General features: G+C 46.2%; 1 protein-coding gene across 2 annotated transcripts in view; it reads right to left on the bottom strand.

The window, feature by feature from the left end:
• The window catches only part of Fkbp5 (FKBP prolyl isomerase 5), a 105,011-nt gene that overhangs the window by 26,495 nt on the left and 56,824 nt on the right, over positions 1-21,692 (bottom strand). For both annotated transcript variants that reach the window (XM_045157181.1, XM_045157180.1), the window contains 2 exons: positions 10,281-10,423; positions 9,179-9,293 (listed from right to left, as the gene is read on the bottom strand). In XM_045157181.1, coding sequence (XP_045013116.1) covers positions 9,179-9,293; positions 10,281-10,423 — 258 coding nt within the window. The remainder of the gene's footprint in view (positions 1-9,178; positions 9,294-10,280; positions 10,424-21,692) is intronic.

The following is a 21,692-nucleotide window of genomic DNA, read 5'->3' on the forward strand; positions in this document are numbered from 1 at the left end:
AAGCTGCTCCTAGGCTCAGCGCCCGTCATTTAGGTGGGTTAGTGCAAGAGGCAAAGGAGACTCTCCCGTGTGAGTTTGCAGATGGCTCCGTGGGACGCTCACATCTGAACTGCTCTGAGGTGTGCGGGCACAGAACCCCGCGCGGCCGGCCAGCTTCCCACCACCGGTGCTGCCGACAAGCGACGTGAGAAGCGAGGAGCTGGGGCGGCTCACGGCTCTCCTGCAGTGCGGCAGCGTTCTCTAGGACAGCTGAGAGTAAGCGGCAGTGTAACCACTCCTGGCAATTAGGCTGAAGCATGATGACACAGTATCAGTCATCGCAGTAATGCCAATTAGAGAGCCTCAGAACACAGTGACTTTCTTTGTAATACGACAAGGACAGTGCTGAGTAAGAATTACAAGATCGTCATCTCACTTGACACAAGAAATGGCACAGAGGAACAGAACCTGCAACTGGTTTGCAACCATGAGGATTCTGATAGAGCAAAAACCAGGACTGCTTTGAGAAAGAATAAATCTGGCGAAACTAATGCAAATCCTGTCTTCCATGGGAGGCAAATTATGAAGAGGAGGCAAAAGATTGTACTTTGGTATTAGTAAGAGTCTGTTGATTCAGCCCATGTTACTCTTCAAGAAAGCAAAAACCTGGCAAAATCTAATTTATTATTAATAATGTATAAAGTTAAGGGCTGGAGAGATGGCTTAGAGGTTAAGGCACTTCCCTGAAAAGTCTAAGGACTTGGGTTCAATTCCCCAGCACCCAAGTATAGCCAGGTACACAAGGTGGCACATGCATCTGGAGTTCATTTGCAATGGCTGGAGGTCTCGACATGCCCATAATCCATTCTCTCTCCCTCTCCCCATCTCTTTCCCTCTTTTCAAATACATAAATAAATAAATATTAACAAATATAGTATATGAAGTTAAAATAGAGCCTGCCATTAAAGACAAATTAATCAAGAATTAGATGTGGGAAATGTGGAGCCAAGGACTTCTTTCTTTAAACCCCTTAAAGACTGCAAAAGAAATTATATAGACATTACAGAGGCAGGAAAAAATGGACTCAAGAGTCCAACACGCATTTTACAGATGGCAGGACTGATACTCAAGGTTGTAAAAAAGTTGCCCAAATAAAAGTATCAGGCAATAACGGCAAGCGTCCACAGCCACGTCCGTAACTTCCAGAGCCCGCCTGTCCCGAGCCCAGCCCTCACTCTAGCGTTAGAGAAAAGGCGGAGGCGCCGGGTTCTGAAACAGCGCGCGACAGGCAGCGAGCGGCTCGCCACACTTGCCATTCACTTCCAGGCTTTGAATGTGGTTTCGGATCCCGGAACATGGACGCCTCCAAAGAAAAGGCCACCAGGCTTGGTGGTCCAGGCCTGTAACCCCCGCTACCGAAGCAGGGGGATGGCTGAGTGCAAGGCTAGCCTGGGCAACTTAGTGAGTCCCTGTCTCAGATGAAAAGCAGAAAGAGGCTGGGATATAGCCAAGTGACAGAATCTGCACAAGGCCCTTGGCTCAAACGTCATTAGTGCAACAAAGGAGAAAGGCACACAGAGAGGTGAGCTGGTGAGGGCTGAGAGACTTCAACCACAAGGACCACCTTTGAGCAGCCTCTGCCCTCCTCCCTCAGAGAGCTATACATAAATATAAATAAACAATGTGCTTAAATAAAAACACACTTCTTTATTCCTGTTTTGGTTTTTCGAGGTAGGGTTTTCACTGTAGCCCAGGCTGACCTGGAATTCACTATGGAGTCTCAGGGTGGCCTCGAACTCACTGTGATCCTCCTTCCTCTGTCTCCCGAGTGCTGTGATTAAAGGTGTGCACCACCATGCCGAGCTAAACATACATTTCTTTTTTTTTTTTTTTTAATTTTATTTATTTGAGAGCGACAGACACAGAGAGAAAGACAGAGAGAGAGAGAGAGAGAGAGAATGGGCGCGCCAGGGCTTCCAGCCTCTGCAAACGAACTCCAGACGCATGTGCCCCCTTATGCATCTGGCTAACGTGGGACCTGGGGAAGCGAGCCTCGAACCGGGGTCCTTAGGCTTCACAGGCAAGCGCTTAACCGCTAAGCCATCTCTCCAGCCCTAAACATACATTTCTATAAAACTAATCTGTTCCAGAAAAACAGAGCATGCTTTGGGAGGAAAAGTAAAAATATGTCCAAAATTCCCATATTTGGGAATGAGAGACAAAAGACTTGTCACTGTCCTAAGTATTTGGAAATAGGAAATGCTAAAACTACATACAGGATTATTAAATTATAGCCTTAAAAATTACAGCCATAGTATGCTACCCTTTACTGAAAAATGGGCTCAAAAATAATTAGTCCCCAAACACCAAACCCAAAGAAACGCACATGGACATCTGCTCCTTTCTACAAAGGACATGCAGTAACTGCCCCACCTCAGCCGGCAAGAGCACCAGAAACCTTCTGGAAAGGGACTCTCCCCGCTCACACCAGACTGGCACATTCTAAAGAGCCTGGAGCTGGGCGTGGTGGCGCACGCCTTTAATCCCAGCAGTCGGGAGGCAGAGAGGTAGGAGGATCACTGTGAGTTCGAGGCCACGCTGAGACTACATGGTGAATTCCAGGTCAGCTTGGGCTAGAGTGAGACCCTACGTCGACAAACAAAACAAAACAAAAAACAAATAACTACATGAGGAGCCTGAAGTGCAAGACAATGGGGTGGCGTGGGGGCTGCTGAGAGGTTTCCGCAGCCCGCTCTCCTCATGCACACCAGTGCCAGGGGCTCTGTTGCAGACGGAGGGCACCAGACCAGCTGAGAGGAGCCACTGGGCATCAAAGGCAAAGCCCCACAGCTCAGCTCAGGTAAGATCAAAACTCACCTGAAGACAGACGTGGTGGTACACATCTGTAATTTCAGAATTTAGAAGGTGGAGGTAGGAGGATCAGCCTGGGCTAGAGTAAGACTCTACCTTAAAAGAAAATGAAAAAAGAAAACTCACCCCAAAGGTAACTGGGCTTGTTTATACTGGGGCAATACATCCCCACATCCCCCAAAATCTGGCAGACAGGTTTGAACTGAAAGTGCTAACTGCACTTTCTATAACAGGGCTGGTTGCTTTAAAAACAAAACAAAACAAAACAACAAAATTCCCAGAGAGGGAAAGAATTCTAAACTCAGCCACCAAGGAGGAAACACTGATGTGTGCTTAGTACAGTTTGCCTTCTAAAAATCATGCGTGTGTTGGGGTTAACTTTTGAGATTTCTTAGTTTAAAAAAGTTATTCATTTATTTGTTTATTTGGAGGGACAGAGAGAGAGAGATTGAGAGGATGGGCACAGCGGGGGCTCTAGTTGTTGCAAACGAACTCCAGATGCATGTGCCACTCTGTGTATCGGGCTGAATGTGGGCACCGGGGAGTCAAATCCACGTCGTCAGGCTTGGCAGGCAAGTGCCTTAATCGCTGAGTCACCTCTCTACCCTGGGATTTCTTAGTTTTTATTGCCTGCCCTCCTTCCCTCTCTCTTTCTCTCTTTCTTTCTTTCGAGGCAGGGCCTCATTCTAGCCCAGGCTGACCTGGAACTCGCTGCGGCCCAGACCAGTCTCGAGCTCAAAGCCCCGTCTGGTTAGGTGAGGGAGCTGCATGCAAAGATTCTTGGCCAGGTTCAATCCCCAAACTACCCACATAAAGCTGCTCATGGGCCAGACTGGTTTGCAACAGTGAGAGGAGCACAGACGACTGTGACCTCCAAAGATGTGTGGGGTGTGCACACACATACACACACACACAATAAAGGAACTAAACTAACGCAAATGAGCGCCATAACCACACTGGAATGAAAGTGGAATGTTTTGAATATATGTTATAAGGCTAAAGACAAAAGGAACTGTTCATACACAAATACTTTCCCTTTAGGAAATGTGTTTTTCATAGGATGTGAGTCACAATTCAAAAGAGCAGCGCTGTGGTCTGAGCCAGAGCTGTGGGCACAAACGCATGGGTTGTACCGTGCGTGAGGAGTGATAGGGAAGCAGATGCAGATAAGTGTATATTTGTTGAGGCTCATGTTTCCTAGCTCTGCCCGCTAAGACGTTCTGGAAGCAGTGGCATCTGCCACACCAGCACACCTATCACCCAGCTCTCACTGTGTAAATGCTTTTTCCAATAGAAGGAACCAGGGCACCTTGGAGAAATGGATGGTTGTAGGCCTGGGGTGGTGGATTTTATGATGTGCCTGGGCGTCATGGTGCTGAGAAGAAGTGACAGAGTGTTTGGCACTGAAACATCTCCATCAAATCTTCTGAGGCACAGAGTCCATTGTGGGAGAGGTGGCAGAAAGAATGTAAGAGCCAAAGGAAGGGTAGGACTCCTTACAATGTGCTCCTCCAGACACAAAATGGCCTGGATATCCATGACCTCACACTGCCTGACACTACCTACACAAGACCTTCATAATAGATGGAAAAGATGATGACATCAAAATAAAACAGACTAAATGAGAGGAGGGGGCGTATATGATGGAGAGTGGAGTTTCAAAGGGGAAAGACGGGAGGGAGGGCATTACCATGGGTCATTGTCCACACTTATGGAAGTTGTCAATAATAATAATAATCAAAGATGTGCCTGGAGCATCTCATGGCGCCAGAAAGGAAGACAAAACAGAAGCAATAACCATCCTTCCTAAAACAACAGAGATCGGCGAGGGTGTTCTGCAAGAGCGCAAGCGCCATGAAGTTTCCAGTAGAAAATCTGGGACGATCTGAGAGAGAAATCAAGAACAGCAACGACAAGTAACTCAGAGCAGGAAACAGCCATCCGTGGGTGCACGGTGATGAAACCACGGAGTGGGTGCGTAGAGAGGGGCGCAGGGCTGGCTCTTCCTCGCTGCAGGTGGAGGTGACAGCCGGCAACTCGCGGAGAGCCCAGTGAGCGTGCGAACGCGCCGAGGGAAAGGAAGACGTCGTAGTTCTCCTAATGAGATACTTAGTAGTTACCAAGGGCAACGTGACCGAGGAGAAGCGCCGGTGCCTGCACCTCAGCCATCAGCACCCTTTGACAACAAAGAAAAGAGGACTTGAAAAAGCACCTAACACGCTTTCAAAAAAGCATGTCTTGTGCTGGGCGTGGTGGTGCGCGCCTTTAATCCCAGTACTTGGGAGGCAGAGATAGGAGGATCACTGTGAGTTCAAGGCCACCCTGAAACTACATAGTGAATCCCAGGTCAGCCTGGGCTAGAAACCCTACCTTGAAAAGCCAAAAAACCAAAATACAACAAATATAGAAAAAAGCATAACCTCGCCGGGTGTGGTGGCACATGCCTTTAATCCCAGCACTCGGGAGGCCGAGGTAGGAGGATTGCAGTGAGTTTGAGGCCACCCTAAGAATACATAGTGAGTTCCAGGTCAGGGTGAACTAGAGTGAAACCCTACCTCTAAAAACAACAACAAAAAAAACCCCAAAAACCAAAAACAAAACAAAATAAAAAAACACAACCTCAACCAAGTCACCCAAAACACCAAACAGGAACTGAGGGATCTTTAAAAAAAATGGCCAGTTGTTTTCAGTCTGTCATAAAAAATAAAAACTGGGCTGGAGAGACTGCTTAGTGGTTAAGGTACTTGTGTGCAAAGCCAAAGGAACCAGGTTCAATTCCCAATGACCCATGTAAGCCAGATACACAAAGGGGTGCATGTGTCTAGGGTTCATTTGCAGCAGCTAGAGGCCTTGGCATGTCTATTTTCTCTCTCTCTCTTAAATAAATAAATAAATAAATAAATAAATAAATAAATAAATAAATAAAATAGATAAGATGTTATTTAAAAAAATGAAATCTGAATACCTGTCATTCATTGGAAAAAAATAGAGAATTTACAATTAAATACAGTCTTGGAGTCTAAAATTGACCCTTGGCTAGAAAGGGCATCACTGTGCTAACCAGCACCGTCCAACAAGGAGCAACAGAGCAGCTAATAGCATTGCACCAATGTTGATTTCCTGGGGTTGATAAATGTCAGGAGGTTAGGTGAGATCTTAACAATATGGAAGGCTGAGTGAAATCTATCAGGGAGTATTCTGTAACAGTTTATCAACTTTTGTGGGTTTTTTTCCTTTTTGTTTTTTTTTCAAGGTAGGGTCTCACTCTAGCCCAGACTGACCTGGAACTCACTACACAGTCTCAGGGAGGCTTTGAACTTACAGTGATCCTCCTACCTTGTCTCCTCAGTGCTGGGAATAAAGGTGTGCGCCATCATGCCTGGCTCAATTTTTCTGTTATTTTGAAATTATTTCAAAACAAAATGTTACAAAAAAAAAAAATGGGCTGGAGAGATGGCTTAGTGGTTAAGGCACTTAACTGCAAAGCCAAAGGACCCAGGTTCGATTCTCCAGGACCCTTGTAAGCCAGATGCACAAGGTGGTGCCTGTGTCTGGAGTTCGTGTGCAGTGGCTGGAGGGCCTGGTGTGCTCATTTTCCCCTCTCCCTCTTCTCTCCCCTCTCTCTTTCTCAAATAAATAAATAAATACAATTTAAAAATGACTCCTACTGAATATATCATTAAAACCAAGATTAGCTCAGCCCGTTCCAAGTTTTGTGGTGGTATCTGTAAGTGGGAAAAGGTTTTTCTTTGGGTTTAGTTGACCAAACTGTTCTTGTTAAGCATATGTATTATACATACATATGATAAATTGTTGAATCTTGGGGAGTTCCTCTACCAACGAAAAAAGTTTTGGTATATAGCCTGAATTTTCCATCATGGATTTTTAGGGCTAGCAGAACCTTTAAAAACTAAGCAATCTGATCCTGCCTCACTAGCCCGGAGGCAGCTAAAACTCAACGCAGTCTGGTTAGAGCCAGTCGAGGTTAGAGCTCCGCCTAGGGCCCCATCTCCCACCCTAGGGCATCATACGTCTCTGCACTTCTTTTAAAAATTCATTTACTTATTCATTTATTTGCATGAAAGAGAGAGAGAGAGAGAGGGAAGAGAAGAGAAAGAAAACATGGGTGCACAAGGGACCTTGACATTGCAAATGAATTCCAGAAGCATGCGCCATGCTGTGCATGGGCACTGCGGAATTGAACCTGGGCTGGCAAGCTTTGCAAGCAAGTGCCCTTAAAGCCCACAGAGCCATCTCTCCAGCCCTATCTTAGCTTTTCTTCATCCTCAGTCTTATCATGAGTGACACAACATCACAGCTGTCATATTTAACTACTTCCAATAAATAAAGATGGGGCTGGAGGGATGGCTTAGTGGTTAAGGCATTTGCCTACAAAGCCAGAGGACCCAGGTTTGATTCCCCAGGACCCACGTTAGCCAGATGCACAAAGGGGGCGCACGTGTCTGGAGTTCGTTTGCAGTGGCTGGAGGCCGTGGCACGCCCATTCTCTCTCCCTCTTTCTCTGTCAAATAAATAAGTAAATAAAGATAAAATATATTTTTTAAAAAGATTACTAAATTTGAGCTAACTTTTTAGACTTTTGAGATAAAATATGGGTCCAAAGTAGCATATACAAAATTGAAAGTAGTAAACTCAGTTATTCAAGTTAACTGTTTTAATTATGCCTTCCCCTCTTTAGCATGTGTGTGCAGTATGAGTGTACAGATGTGTGCAGAAGAGTGTGCGCCCATGAGCATGTGAAGGCTGAAGGAGACTTGAATGCTCTCTGTATCGCTCATCCTATGTGATCCTGAGACAGTCTTTCACTGAAGCCAGAGCCGCCATCTTCAGTTAGACTTGCTGACCGGCGAGCCCCAGGGCGTCTCTGGTCTCTGCTCTTCACAGGGCTAGGGTCACAGGTGTGCATGAGTGCTGCGGACCGAGGCCTTTATGCCTCATGCCTGTGTGACGAGCGCTCTTACCTGCTGAGCCGCCTCCCCAGTCCTGGATTGTTTATTTTTATTTTTAATTTTATTTATTTATTTGCAAGCAGAGAGAGCTAGAGAGAAGAAGGACAGAGAGAGAATGGGCAAGCCAGGGTCTCCAGCCACTGCAAGCGAACTCCGGATGCACGCACCCTCATGCATCAGGCTGACGTGGATCCTGGGTCGTTTGGCTTCGCAAGCAAATGCCTTAACCGCTAAGTCATGTCTCCAGCCTGGATTTTTAATTTTAGTAGTAATAGTTCATGCTCTTGTTTAGGGATTTCTTTTTTTTTTTTTTTTTTTCTTAATGGAGGATTTCAGTTCAGTATCAGTGCCTTCCAAACCTTCGTAACATAGAAAGCTTTCCTGAACATCAAACGTGTGTCAGGCGTGTAGTTGATATTGAGAAGCAATTGCCTAGTCCTCAAGTACTTCAGTGCGTGTGTGTGTGTGTGTGTGCGGGGGTGTGTGTGTGTGTGCAAGTGCTGAGTGAGAGGGAGAGTGTCAACTCGCATGCACGGTGGCACACAGTGTGCCCTGGGAGGGAACAGGACTCAGTTATCTCAGCCCTCAGAGGTGTCCTCACTCCCACGCAGCAGAGGAAGACAGCTCCACGCTGAGTCAGGCACTGGCAACGCACACCTTGATCCCAGGCTCCCGATATGGAAGGACACGGCACCCCCACGGCCAGAATGACGAACAGCTTAGTGTCCTACCACGAGGGAGACGGCTCCACAGGCCCAAGGGGGTTGCAGCCTAACGCTGTGTTGAATAACGCTTTCATCTTGGGCAATTCATTTACCGTCACTGAACTCTCTTTTCTCACTTGGGGATAACTGACCTCATCTTGTAAGGTCACTGTGAGAAGTAAATGAATAAACACACAGGACGGCTAATACCATTCATTGTTGGCAACCCAAGGGGTAGCTCTAAAGATAGGGAGTTCCTTGGAGGATGTGGCTGACTTTTCTGTATGTTGAATTTTTGGATGCTGCCAAAGTGCCTGGCACACATGTTAAATAATATTTACTGTATGAACTTATTAAATAAATGTTGCATCTAAATTTATTTTTGACATATCTTCAATTTGTGCATTTCCATAAACAGATTTTTTTTTCCCTGAGGCAGGGTCTCACTCGAGCTCAGGCTGACCTGGCATTCACTATGGAGTCTCAGGGAGGCCTTGAACTCACAGTGATCCTCTTCCCTCTGCCTCCTGAGTGCTGTGATTAAAGGCGTGCGCCACCATGCCTGGCTAACAGATTTTTAAAAAGTGAAATCTTCAACTCATTCCCAAGTGGAGCCCAGCTGCAAAGGACTCACTCCCTTGAGGCAGTACTCACTCTCCACAGTCGCTCCTTCGTTGGGGTTGGAGTATCCCTCTCCTTTCCTTTTGATTCTACGGATGATGCCTGAATCGTCAAATAAATCTTCTCCTTTGAAATCAAGGAGCTCGATCTAGAAACGAAGAAGATTAACTGAGAAGAGATCACAGCCAAACAATTTAACATCTGCAAAGTCAAAGGTAACGGATGCTCCCATCATTTGATAAAATGAAGTGTTTTTTTTTTTTTAAACTAATACGTCTTCAAAGCCGGGCATGGTGGCACACATCTTTAATCCCAGCACTAGGGAGGCAGAGGTAAGAGGGTTGCTGTGAGTTCGAGGCTACCCTGAGACTACATGGTGAATTCCAGGTCAGCCTGGGCTAGAGTGAGACCCTGCCTCAAAAGAAAAAAGTCTTTATCTGTGCAGCTTAGTTATTAGGAAAGTAGGAAAAAAGAACACTGTACTTCGTAATGATAATGTCTAGGAGTACATCCGGAGGGGCTGTGGTGCAAAGACAGACAGGAAACACGAGGAAGCTGCCTTGTGGGCAGGAGGCCAGAGCTGCAGGGAGCTGCCGTGTCACTATTTTGTCTGACTCTGGGGCCACCACATTGCCACCCCAGATTTAGGAAGTTCTCATCTAAAAATATGAGAGTAAATCCTAGCAATCTGGCCTACAACCGACAAAAGATTAGGATAGTTCTTAAAATAGAGTTTATCGAGTCTGTGTAATTAACCCAATAGAGGACGAATACCTGATCATCACTCATAACACAGACATTCAGAACCTCTATAACTTACAACCTGAAACAGGTATATTTAAACATTCGCCACCGCTGACCAGAACCTGACTTCTAAATCTGTGCCTTTTGTTTATTTGGATATGCTATTTTGGGCCAGAGACACGCTTCTAAGACAGCTCTGGCAAGCCCTCTCCCCCCTGTCCCCCCCCCCCCCATATGTGGGAAACAATTCAAGCAGCCAAGCTCCATAGTAAATAAGTTGGGCCTGACTCAACAGCAAGTTCAGCTCCAAGTCCCAACAGTGTGGCCACAGGGCATCGCCACCTCTCCCTCTCCCCGCCCTTCCCTCTCTCTCTCTCACACACACACTTGCCTCAAAAAAGAGTGTTGCATTCGAGGGAATCTTGGGGAGGCTGCCAGCCGAGCCATAGGCGTACTCTGGTTTGCACAGCAAATGGCAGATCTCTCCTCTCTTCATGGTTGCCACCCCGATGTCCCAAGCCTTGATAACCTGTCCTGAGAGGAAGAAAAAGGTATAGGCCCCTATTTTGAAAAAGCCGACTTTCATAAAACAGAAGTTGAGACAAAATTCTAATTCTTTTTTTTTTTCGGTTTTTCGAGGGAGGGTCTCACTCTGGCCCAGGCTGACCTGGAATTCACTCTGGAGTCTCAGGGTGGCCTTGAACTCACGGCGATCCTCCTACCTCTACCTCTGGTGTGCTGGGATTGAAGGCGTGCACTACCACACCTGGCAAAATGTTAAGTCTTTACTAGGCACTCAGCTGGAAATTATGGACTTCAAGACAACAGAGAGCAGGAAAAGTGGCGTGACCCATGGAGACGCGACACTCCGGGAGGGGCCACCAGAAGAACCTGCTGAGGCTGGTGACCGCAGTGCCGACGATCTTCCATCTACTCAGAGACCAGTGTCTGAAGTGTGGCAGCAACAAGACATGTGGCTGGGGGCAACTCTTGTTTGGTTCATCATTTTAATCATAGTAAATGCATGTTTTCTAGGCAGAGGCAGGACAAAAATAGTACAGTAAATGGAGTTTGTCCTAAGGAACTTGTAATTTAGTTGGTTAAGAAACAACAACAACAACACACCAGCAAACAAAGAAGCAACTAGAGAAGTACACTGCTTAAGAGCGTCCATGCAGCCGGGCGTGGTGGCGCACACCTTTGATCCCAGCACTTGGGAGGCAGAGGGAGGAGGATCGCCGTGAGTTCGAGGCCAGCCTGAGACTCCAGAGTGAATTCCCTGTCAGCCTGGACTAGAGTGAGACCCTACCTCAAAAAACAAAACAAACAAACAAACAAACAAACAAAAAGATTGTCCATGGGACAGATTTCCTTTAAAAATACAGAAGCAGGAGAATACATTTCTTCAAACAAAAGATACATGTCCTTCTGTCAAACAGCAAGAGTTATAAACCCCAGGGTCCTTTCTCTTTCTCCAGCTTCAGAAACTTATATTTACGGCTCTACTGGAAAACTATAGCTGACTTGCAGAATCAGTGTGCACGGGTTATTTTTGTTGCGTGGTTTCTGTCTTTGGTGTTTTGAGCCAGGGTCTCCCTATGCAGCACAAGACAGCCTTGAACTTGCACCCTTCCTGCCGGATCCCCTCAGCCTCTGGGGCACTGGGGTTACACACGTGTGCTGCCATGCTTGGCTATTTGTGTGTGTGTGTGTGTGTGTGTGTGTGTGCGCGCGCACGCATGTATGTGGTATGTGTGCATGTGAATACATGTTAGTGTGCATGTGCAGGTGTGCATGGAAGTGCGGAGGCCGGAGACTGATGTCACGTATCTCCCTCTATCTTTCCACCTTTTTTTTGCTTTTTTCCTGAAACAGGGCCTTTAGGTGAACCCAGAGCCATTTGAGCTCCAGTGAATCTTCTTGTCCTTGCCCCTCAGTGCTGGGGTTACAGGTGTGCACCGTTGGGTCTGGCCCTTTGCATGCAGCTCCTTATGCTTACACAGCAAGCACCCCACCCAGGGCGTCTCCCCAGCCCCGTGGCTGACATGTGTGGTCTGTAACATAGGCATCGTGACTGTACTTCACGGTCACCAGTCTCAAACCCTTTAGGAAACAATAGGAAATTTCAGCAATTAAAAAAATACACACACACACACACACACACACACACACACATACTGCTGGGCATGGTGGCCTTTAATCCCAACACTCAGAAGGCAGAGAGTTAGGAGGATCACTGTGAGTTTGAGACCAGCCTGAGACTACATAGTGAGTTCCAGGTCAGCCTGGGATAGAGTGAGACTCTACCTTGAAAAACAAAAACGAAAACACAAATGAGGTGTTAGCCCAATCAAAAACTCAAGCGTTCCAAGTAGGATCCAACAAGCACTGATCCTTGGCAGGCCTAGGTTTTTGACGCTAAACTGTGATCTTGGTTGGACAGAGCTGGATGGGGGACATCGGGATAAGGGGACCCCGACAATGTCCGAAAGCAAGGATGGATACGGCACCGCTATTTGTGACTTCAGCTCGGTTTTCATTACGTTTCACAACTTTTCAAAACATCAGCTCCAACGAGCGCTCCCTGTATGCGAGAAGAGCACATCTATCCTCAAAGCAGAGACAGGTAAAGGAGCGCTATCGCACAGCCGATGCGGGGCGCCTCCGGCATCTTTCCAGAGCTGTCCCTTGGGACAGATAGAAAAATAAATGACAGCACACTATGTCCAATTTTGAATTGTCTTTTCACTCAATATACATTTAATCATCTTTGTTCATCAGTAAAAAGGAGGACATGACTTTCAGGAATCAAAAGTGCTGGATTTGGGCTGGAGGGATAGCTTAGTGGTTAAGGTGCTTGACTGTAAAGCCTAAGGCCCCAGGATCAATTCCCCAGTGCCCATGTAAGTCAGATGCACAAAGCAGCACCTGCTTCTAGAGTTTCTGCAGTGGCTGGAGGGCCCACAGCACCCATTCTCTCCATCTGTTTCCCTTCTATTTCTCTCTGCTTGCAAATATATGTATGTATGTATGTATATAAAATACACATATATAATGTTAAGAATGACCTAAGTAGGCATGGTGGCACATATCTGGATTCTAGTACTTGAGCAGCTGAGGCAGAAGGATCACTAGCTGAAAGCTAGACAGGGCTACATAGTGATACCCTGTTTCAAAAAGTTGAAGAGAGGCCTGTACAGATGGTTCAATGGTTAAGGTTTTTTTCCATAAAGCCTCATGATCTCAGTTTATCCCCCGGTACCTATATAAAGCCAGATACACAAAATGGCACATGTATCTACAGTTTGTCTGTAGTGGCTAGAGGCCCTGCTGCGCCCATATGCTTCTCTCTCTGCCAGGCATGGTGGCTCATGCCTTTAATCTCAGCACTTGAGAGGCAGAGGTAGGACAATCACTGTTAGTTCAAGGCAAGCCTGAGACTACCCAGTGAATTCCAGGACAGTCTGGGCTAGAGGGAGAACCTACCTCGCCAGGCTTAAAAAGACTTTTAAAAAATATATAAACAACAACAACAAAAAAATGATGGAGCCAGGCATAGTGGCTCATGCCTTTAATCCCAGTACTTGGGAGGCAGAGGTAGGAGGATCGCCACGAGTTTGAGGCCACCCTGAGACTACATAGTGAATTCCAGGTCAGCCTGGGCTAGAACGAGACCCTACCTTGAAAAAACAAAACAATAATAAATAAATAAATAAATCTTTTAAATATTTATTTGAGAGAGAGAGAGAGACACACAGACAGACAGACAGACAAAGAGGCAGATAGATAAAGAGAGATAACATGGATATGCCAGAGCCCCCAGCCACTTCAAACAAACTCCAAATGCATGCACCACCTTGTGAATCTGGTTTACATAGGTACTGGGGAATCGATCCTGGGTCCTTAGGCTTTGCAGGCAAGTGCCTTAACCGTTAAGCCATCTCTCCAACCCACCTTTTTTTTTTTTTTTAACTGACAATCTTAAGACAAATACCTTTGACTCTCCTTTAAGAAACACTGGGGGAGGTATACTGTATACTGACTGTATATTTGCAAGGAGCAAAGGGTTGTGCTAGGTACTAAGAAGAAAAAGGTGGGCCATCCCTTCTTCACTCCAAGGCACATGAGGCAGTGCACACCAACAGGGAAGGAGAAAGACAGGTAGGGTCAGCACCGTTACTGGGACACCGTGGCCGGGCTGGCCTCAAACTATCAACCTGCCAAGGATAACCTTGAAGTTTTACTTCTCCGGTTTCACTTTGCAATTGCTGGGATTATAGGAATGCACCACCGTACCCAGTTTAATAGCATTGGGGCTTGAACCCAAGGCCTTTCACACGCTAGGTAAGTACTCTACTAACCAAGCTACACCCCCAGTCCGTGTCTTTTAAACAGATACAATGTTTCTAAAGTAAAACATCAATTTATATATATATATTTTAAATTTATTTGAGAGAGAGAGAAGGGAAGGGGGGGAATGGGTGTGCCAGGGCCTCCAGCCACTGCAAACGAACTCCAGGCACATGCACCCCCCCCTTGTGCATCTGGCTAACATGGGTCCCGGGGAATTAAACCAGGGTCCTTAGGCTTCACAGGCAAGCACCTTAACCACTAAGCCATGTCCCCAGCCCCAATTATTATTATATTTTTAAACAAAAATAGCATACCAATAAGGACACAGAGGAAGCGTCAGTAAGGTGAGAAAAAGCCAACAAAAGCCCAATCCAGGAGTAGTATCTATGCAGGACCTTAGAAATTGAACACATAAGCCTGTCTTTTAAATCCAAAGGAGCCCCAGGCTAAATAAATCAAGCTAGTTTTTCTTTGGAACACTGGGAACTTCTCTTACACCAAGCCTCAGAGAAACGAGCCAAGCACCCTGGACTAAGAGCCAGGCTGATAAGAACACAAATGCGGCTCTAAGGGTATCAGTCCTGGGCTCCTTCTTGGTGGGAATCCCCTCCACCTCCAGCCTTATGTAATCCAGGCTGGCCTATCTCAACTCTTGATCCTCCACCTCCCAAAGCCTCGGATTGCAAGTGCACGCCACCGTGTCTGTCTGGCTTTGCACACCTCATTTCTAATGTCAAACATAGATTATATTATTAATCCAGTGTGTCAGAGCCAAGACTTTGTCTCTGAGTGTGGCTTCAGTGGTGAGTTCAGTGGTGAAGTCACTTCCATGATATACACGTTCCAGTCTACAGTAGGGAGTTCTTTAACTCGGGACGAAATTCAGAAGGTTATCTGTATGCAAGATCCTTTTGGTTAACGTATGTTCTGAAAGGCCACTTACGTTGTCTATTATATCCATCTCTAATTCAAGAGCCATTTAAAAATTGCTTTTAGGGAAAAAAAATTGTTTTTAGGGCCGGGTGTGGTGGCACATGCCTTTAATCCCAGCACTTCGGAGGCAGAGGTAGAAGGGTTGCTGTGAGTTCGAGGCCAGCCTGGAACTATAGTGTGAGTTGCAGGTCAGACTGAGCTACAGTGACACCCTATCTTAAAAGTACCTCCCCAAAAAGCCAGGCGTGGTGGCACACACCTTTAATCCTAGCACTCGGGAGGCAGAGGTAGGAGGATCACCCAGAGTTTGAGGCCACCCTGAGAATACACAGTGAATTCCAGGTCAGCCTGGGCTAGAGTGAGACCTTACTTCGGAAAAAAAAAATTGCTTTTAGGGCTGGAGAGACAGTTCAGCAGCTAGGTCCTTGCCTGCAAAACCTAATAACCGGAGTTTGATTCTCCAGTGCCCACAGAAAGCCAGTTACACAAAGTGGCTCATACATCTGGAGTTTGTTTGCAGGGACTAGTGACTTTAATGTGTCCATTCTCATCCATACTCTCTCACTCTCTCGCCTTCAAGGTAGGAGGATCGCTGTAAATTTGAGGCCAGCCTGAGACTACACAGTGAATTTCAGATCAGCCTGGGCTAGAAGGAGACCCTACCTGGAAAAACCAAAAAAAAAAGAAAAATACTTTTAGCATTTACCTTAAATCTTTCTAGAACATTCAACCTTGTTTTCACATACAGAAATTTTGTTTATGTACATAAAATAATGAAATTGCATAATCACAGAAAGTACATTTAGGTCAGGTAGAGCTGGGTTTCAAATAATTCTTAGTAAGAGTGTGAGAAACAAAAAGCAGTCCCTGACATCTGGAAGGTGCCTGTATGCACAGCGCGGTCCCAGTGTAGGACGGCCTGGGGCTCCCAGTGAAGCCAAGGCATTCTTATTCTCTGGCTGGACATCAATATTAGCATAGACAGGTCACCGTAAGCATCACAGACATCCAAGAAGAACACTGCAAAAGTCTGTCTGAGCCTGGATACAAAGTCACCCTACAAAACATCCCCCTCTCCTGGCTAACAGGGGTGACTGCTGGTGCAGAAACAGCAGTCACCCCTCATGTTCTCGACAGGCTCCAGGGTCACTCTGGGCTAGTCAGATGTCTGCATGCTCAACTCAGGATCGCGGCACATGCTAACAGTGTCCCATACGGAGCAATGAGCCAGCACTGCGCTTATGACGTACCTACTTAAAGCTCCACGGGGCCCGTCATGTGCACCCTCTTTGGCAAGTAATGGACCCAACTTGCTCAACTCCAGATGTGTTCCTGGTGGCCTGTGGCTAGCAATGGGTGGGAGCAGGGTGGGGGTAGGTAGGTAGATCCCAATGAAGGGAAGCCAGGCAGTATCACCCAGAGTCACTTGTAAACAGATTAGCCGAAGCTGGTAGGGTGCTATTTAAATGCTCTCCTCCACATTTCCTTGAGTCAAATTCCTAGAAGGAGATTGACTTGGCCACAGGAATAAACATTTGAGAGACTCTTGATCTTTATCTTATAGGTTAAAGACATGACAAATACAGGAAGGCAGGGCTAGGGAGATGGCTCAGTGGCAAAGGTGCTTGCCTGCAGAACAATTCACATAAAGCTGGACTCAAAAAGCGGCACAAGCATTTGGTGTTCCGTTTGCAGTGGCAAGAGACCCTGGTGTGCCCTCCCCAAAATTAAATAAATAAAAATACATTAAAGCAGCTTATTTTCACATTTGATCTGGGATTCAATTTTAGTAGTGCAAACACAGTTTGTCAGTTTCAGGAGTTTTATTCCATTTGGAATAAAATATCAAGCAAGAATATATATTTAATAGTTAAAAAAAATTATATTTATTTATTTATTTGAGAGGTAGCATGCTCGGTAAAGATAATTTTTAGTTCCCCCCCCTTTTTTTAAATAATTTTATTTATTTATTTGAAAGCAACAGGCACAGAGAGAAAGACAGATAGAGGGAGAGAGAGAGAATGGGCGCGCCAGGGCTTCCAGCCTCTGCAAACGAACTCCAGACGCGTGCGCCCCCTTGTGCATCTGGCTAACGTGGGACCTGGGGAACCGAGCCTCGGACCGGGGTCCTTAGGCTTCACAGGCAAGCGCTTAACCGCTAAGCCATCTCTCCAGCCCATTTTTTTAAAGATATTTTTATTTATTTTATTTATTTGAGAGGAAGAGAGGCAAAGAGAGAGAGAGAAAGAGAGAGAGAGAGGGAGAGAATGAGCACGCCAGGGCCTTCAGTTGCTGCAAACAAACTCCAGATGCATGTGCTACCTTGTGCATCTGGCTTACATGGGTCCTGGGAAATCGAATCTGGGTCGTTTGGCTTTGCAGGTAAATGCCTTAACTGCTAAGCCATTGCTCCAGCCTAAAGATAAATATATTTTTTTAAATTTTTTATTTATTTATTTGAGAGCGACAGACATAGAGAGAAAGACAGATAGAGGGAGAGAGAGAATGGGCGCGCCAGGGCTTCCAGCCTCTGCAAACGAACTCCAGATGCGTGCGCCCCCTTGTGCATCTGGCTAACGTGGGACCTGGAGAACCGAGCCTCGAACCGGGGTCCTTAGGCTTCACAGGCAAGCGCTTAACCGCTAAGCCATCTCTCCAGCCCAAGATAAATATTTTAATTGCAAAATATTTTCCTATCAAAATATAAAAGTTGGTAAGTACTTAAATAAAGATCATTAATCTGCTTCAGATAATTAAAATGCATCTGATTCATTCCTGCTTCACTTTCGCTGAAGAATTTCCAAGACTGAGTAACAACTTCTTAACTATTTACGTTTTGCTAGTAATTCATACTGAAAGAAAATATCATATAACTAATAACATTATCTTTCTTTTTTTAGTAAATGAAGCCAATTATTTTCCTTTGTAAATATTTTCTATGTACATTTACACACACACTTCCCTTTTACCTTCCAGGCTGCTTCCTCAGCCCTCATTAGTCTTACTGATTTATTCTACAATGCCTGTGTAAGGACAGTGTTGCAGTCAGGTTCACATTGCTGGTAGAAATCACCCAACTAACAGCAGTTTGTGGGAAAAAGAGGTTTATTTTGGCTTACGGGCCCGAGGGAAAACTCCACAATGACAGGGGAAAACGATGGCACGAGCAGAGGGTGGACATCACCCCCTGGCCAACATAAGGTGGAAAATAGCAACAGGAGAGTGTGCCAAACACTGGCAAGGGGAAACTGGCTATAAAACCCATAAACCCGCTGCCAACAATACACCGCCTCCAGGAGGCGTTAATTCCAAATCTCCATCAGCTGGGAACCTGGCATTCAGAACACCTGAGTTTATGGGGGACACCTGCATCAAACCACCCCAGACAGGGTCACCATCCTCACTCCCTACCAAAAGTATCTCATGAATCAAAGAAATAATGTGTTTTAAGATTTTCTTCTGGAGACAGGGTTTTATGTAGCCCGGGCTGACCTTAGCTGTCTAAGCAGCTGGGGATAACTATCCCATCCTCCTGCCTCCAGCTCCCAGGTGCTGGAATTCTAGGCCACCCTGCCTGGTGTGTGGTGCTGGGGACAGCACCCCGGGCTCTGTGCATGCCAAGCAAGAGCGCTGCTAATTAGTCACATTCTCAGTTCCATTAAGAGTCTTTTAAAGGGGTGCGCGAGAGAGTTCTGTGGGTAATGTGCTTGCTTTCCAAGCATGAGGAGCTGAGTTCAAGTCCCAGTAACAACGCCAGGTGTGGTGGTGCACATCCGCAATCCCAGTGCTGGGCTGGCAGGGCTGGGGGACCTGGGCCTCACTGGCCAGCCAGCTTAGCCTGATCGGTGAGAAACTGGCTGAGCTTCCCTAGTCTAGTTGCCCCAACATCCACTTAGCAATGGGCGTCACAAGCATTCTCCCTCGATTGTAATGTTCCAGGTAAAACCAAAGAAAAATCGTTTAGAAGTCTGCCCTTTCTGGCTTGAACTTTTCGTGAGGATTAGAATACTTAAGTATTTTAGCTCATAGGCTTTCCTTCAAATCCAGCCTACTCTAGACTGTGTGAAAAAAGTAAGCATGGTAGGGCTGGAGAGATGGCTTAGCGGTTAAGCACTTGCCTGTGAAGCCTAAGGACCCCGGTTCGAGGCTCGCTTCCCCAGGTCCCATGTTAGCCAGATGCACAAGGGGGCGCACGCGTCTGGAGTTCGTTTGCAGAGGCTGGAAGCCCTGGCGCGCCCATTCTCTCTCTCCCTCTATCTATCTGTCTTTCTCTCTGTGTCTGTCGCTCTTAAATAAACAAATAAGTAATTTTTTTAAAAAAAGTAAACATGGTAAAAAGATGCTTATTGGGAAGAAACTTGAAAGGTGCAATGGCTGAGAGGCAGCAGCCCTTGGAGTTACTTAGTGATTGTCCATAACCAGTAATGCTCTACTGGACGTGAAATGACCTCAGGGCTCCGAGCTGAAGACAGAATACAACGCTTCAGCTCAAAACAAACGTTAAAATAGGAATGAAGCCCACAAAAATGGGATGCAAGAGGACCAGTTTAGCTTTTTATAAACCCATTAACTATACCCTACCATTCTCATGAGATAAAACACCGCTGTAGGGGGAGGGGGTAGGACATGGATGAGCCTAACAATGGTACCAAATTGACTGTATTCGCTGAATACAAAACTAAGTAATAAAAAAAAAAGGGAAGAAAATAAAGACACTGCTGTAGAGAGGGACTCACACACACATAGACATGACTATGGCACATCAGGGCTTCCAGCCACAGCCAACGAACTCCAGATGCGTGCGCCCCCTTGTGCATATGGCTAACGTGGGACCTGGGGAACCGAGCCTCGAACCGGGGTCCTTAGGCTTCACAGGCAAGCACTTAACCGCTAAGCCATCTCTCCAGCCCCTTCCCCCGCTTTTTTAAGGCACAGTCTCATATATCCCAGGTTAGCTTGAAGGGAATACAATCATGTGCTACCATGCCCAGTTTATATGATGTCGGGTATCCAACCCAGAGCTTCATTCATACAGGGCAAGCTCACCATCAACTCAGCTATATTCTCAGCCCAGAAGTGTCATTTCCTTCCTTCCTTTTTTTTTTTTTTTTTTTTTTTTTTTTTTGAGGTAGGGTCACTCTAGCTCAGGCTGATCTGGAGTTCATTATGTACTCTCAGGGTGGCCTCAAACTCACCACGATCCTCCTACTTCTGCCTCCCGGGCTGGGATTGAAGGCATGCGCCACCACCCCAGGTTTCTTTTCTTTTCTTTTTAATGTGAGAGTGAGAGAGAGAGAGAGAATGAGAACTGGCGTGCCAGGGCCTCCAGCCACTGAAATCACACTCCAGATGTGTGCCACTGTGGTGGTTTGATTCAGGTGTCCCCCATAAACTCAGGTGTTCTGAATGCTAGGTTCCCAGCTGATAGAGATATTGGAATGAACGCCTCCTGGAGGCAGCGTATTGTTGGGGGCAGGCTTATGGGTATTATAGCCAGTGTCCCTTTGCTCGTGTTTAGAACACTTTCCTGTTCCTGTTGTCCACCTTATTTTGGCCAGGGGGTGATGTCCACCTTTTGCTCATGCCATTGTTTTCCCCTGCCATCATGGAGCTTCCCCTCAAGTCTGTAAGCCAAAATAAATCCTTTTTTCCCTAAGGCTTCTCTTGGTCAGGTGATTTCTGCCAGCAATGTGAGCCTGACTGCAACAGTAATATTAGTACCGAGGAGTGGGATTGCTGCTAGACACCTGACTGTGTGGCTTTGGCCTTTTGGAGCTGATTTTCAAGGGGAATGTGGAAGGATTTGAAACCTTGGCCTGAGAAATGCCTTGCAGTGTTGTAAGTACAGCTTGGAGGACTATTCTGGTCAGAGTTGAAAGACCTGAATGCAGTAAAAACTATGGACTGTGAGGTTTGGCTTATGAGGGTGAAAAGAGCTTTGCCTGGACTGGGCTCAAGCAGTTTGTGTGAGAAGCTTGCTGTTATGCCCATGTCCTGAGAAGTTGTGCAGGATTGCTTTGTGTAGAAATGAACTAGTGTAAGCAGAGAGATATGGCATCAAATGAAATCTTTGGGTTGAAGCTTCTGCCAGTTCAGCTGCAATTATATGAAGGATTACAACCTTTGAGATTGGGCCAGTTGACCTGCACTGGAGCAGCAGGAAGAATGAAGATTCTTTTGAAGGGGACTGAGTGTTCAAGGAGTGTCCTGTTCTTCAAAGTCTGCTTTATTCCTCTCTGAATTAACAATTGGCACCCTACCTGGTATTATGGAGTATAAGAAATGCAGGAAAAATGGGCTGGAAAGATGGCTTAGTGGTTAAGGCATTTGCCTGCAAAGCCAAAGGATCCAGGTTTGATTCTCCAGGACCCATATGAGCCAGATGCACAAAGAGGCACATGCATCTGGAGTTTGTTTACAGTGGCTGAAGGCCCTGGCATGCCCATTCTCTCTCTCTCTCTGCCTCTTTCTCTGTATCAAACAAATAAGTAAATAAAATATATTTTTTTAAAAAAGA

This window comes from Jaculus jaculus, chromosome 8 (genome assembly GCF_020740685.1).
Source record: "Jaculus jaculus isolate mJacJac1 chromosome 8, mJacJac1.mat.Y.cur, whole genome shotgun sequence".
In the NCBI taxonomy this organism is placed as follows: domain Eukaryota; kingdom Metazoa; phylum Chordata; class Mammalia; order Rodentia; family Dipodidae; genus Jaculus; species Jaculus jaculus.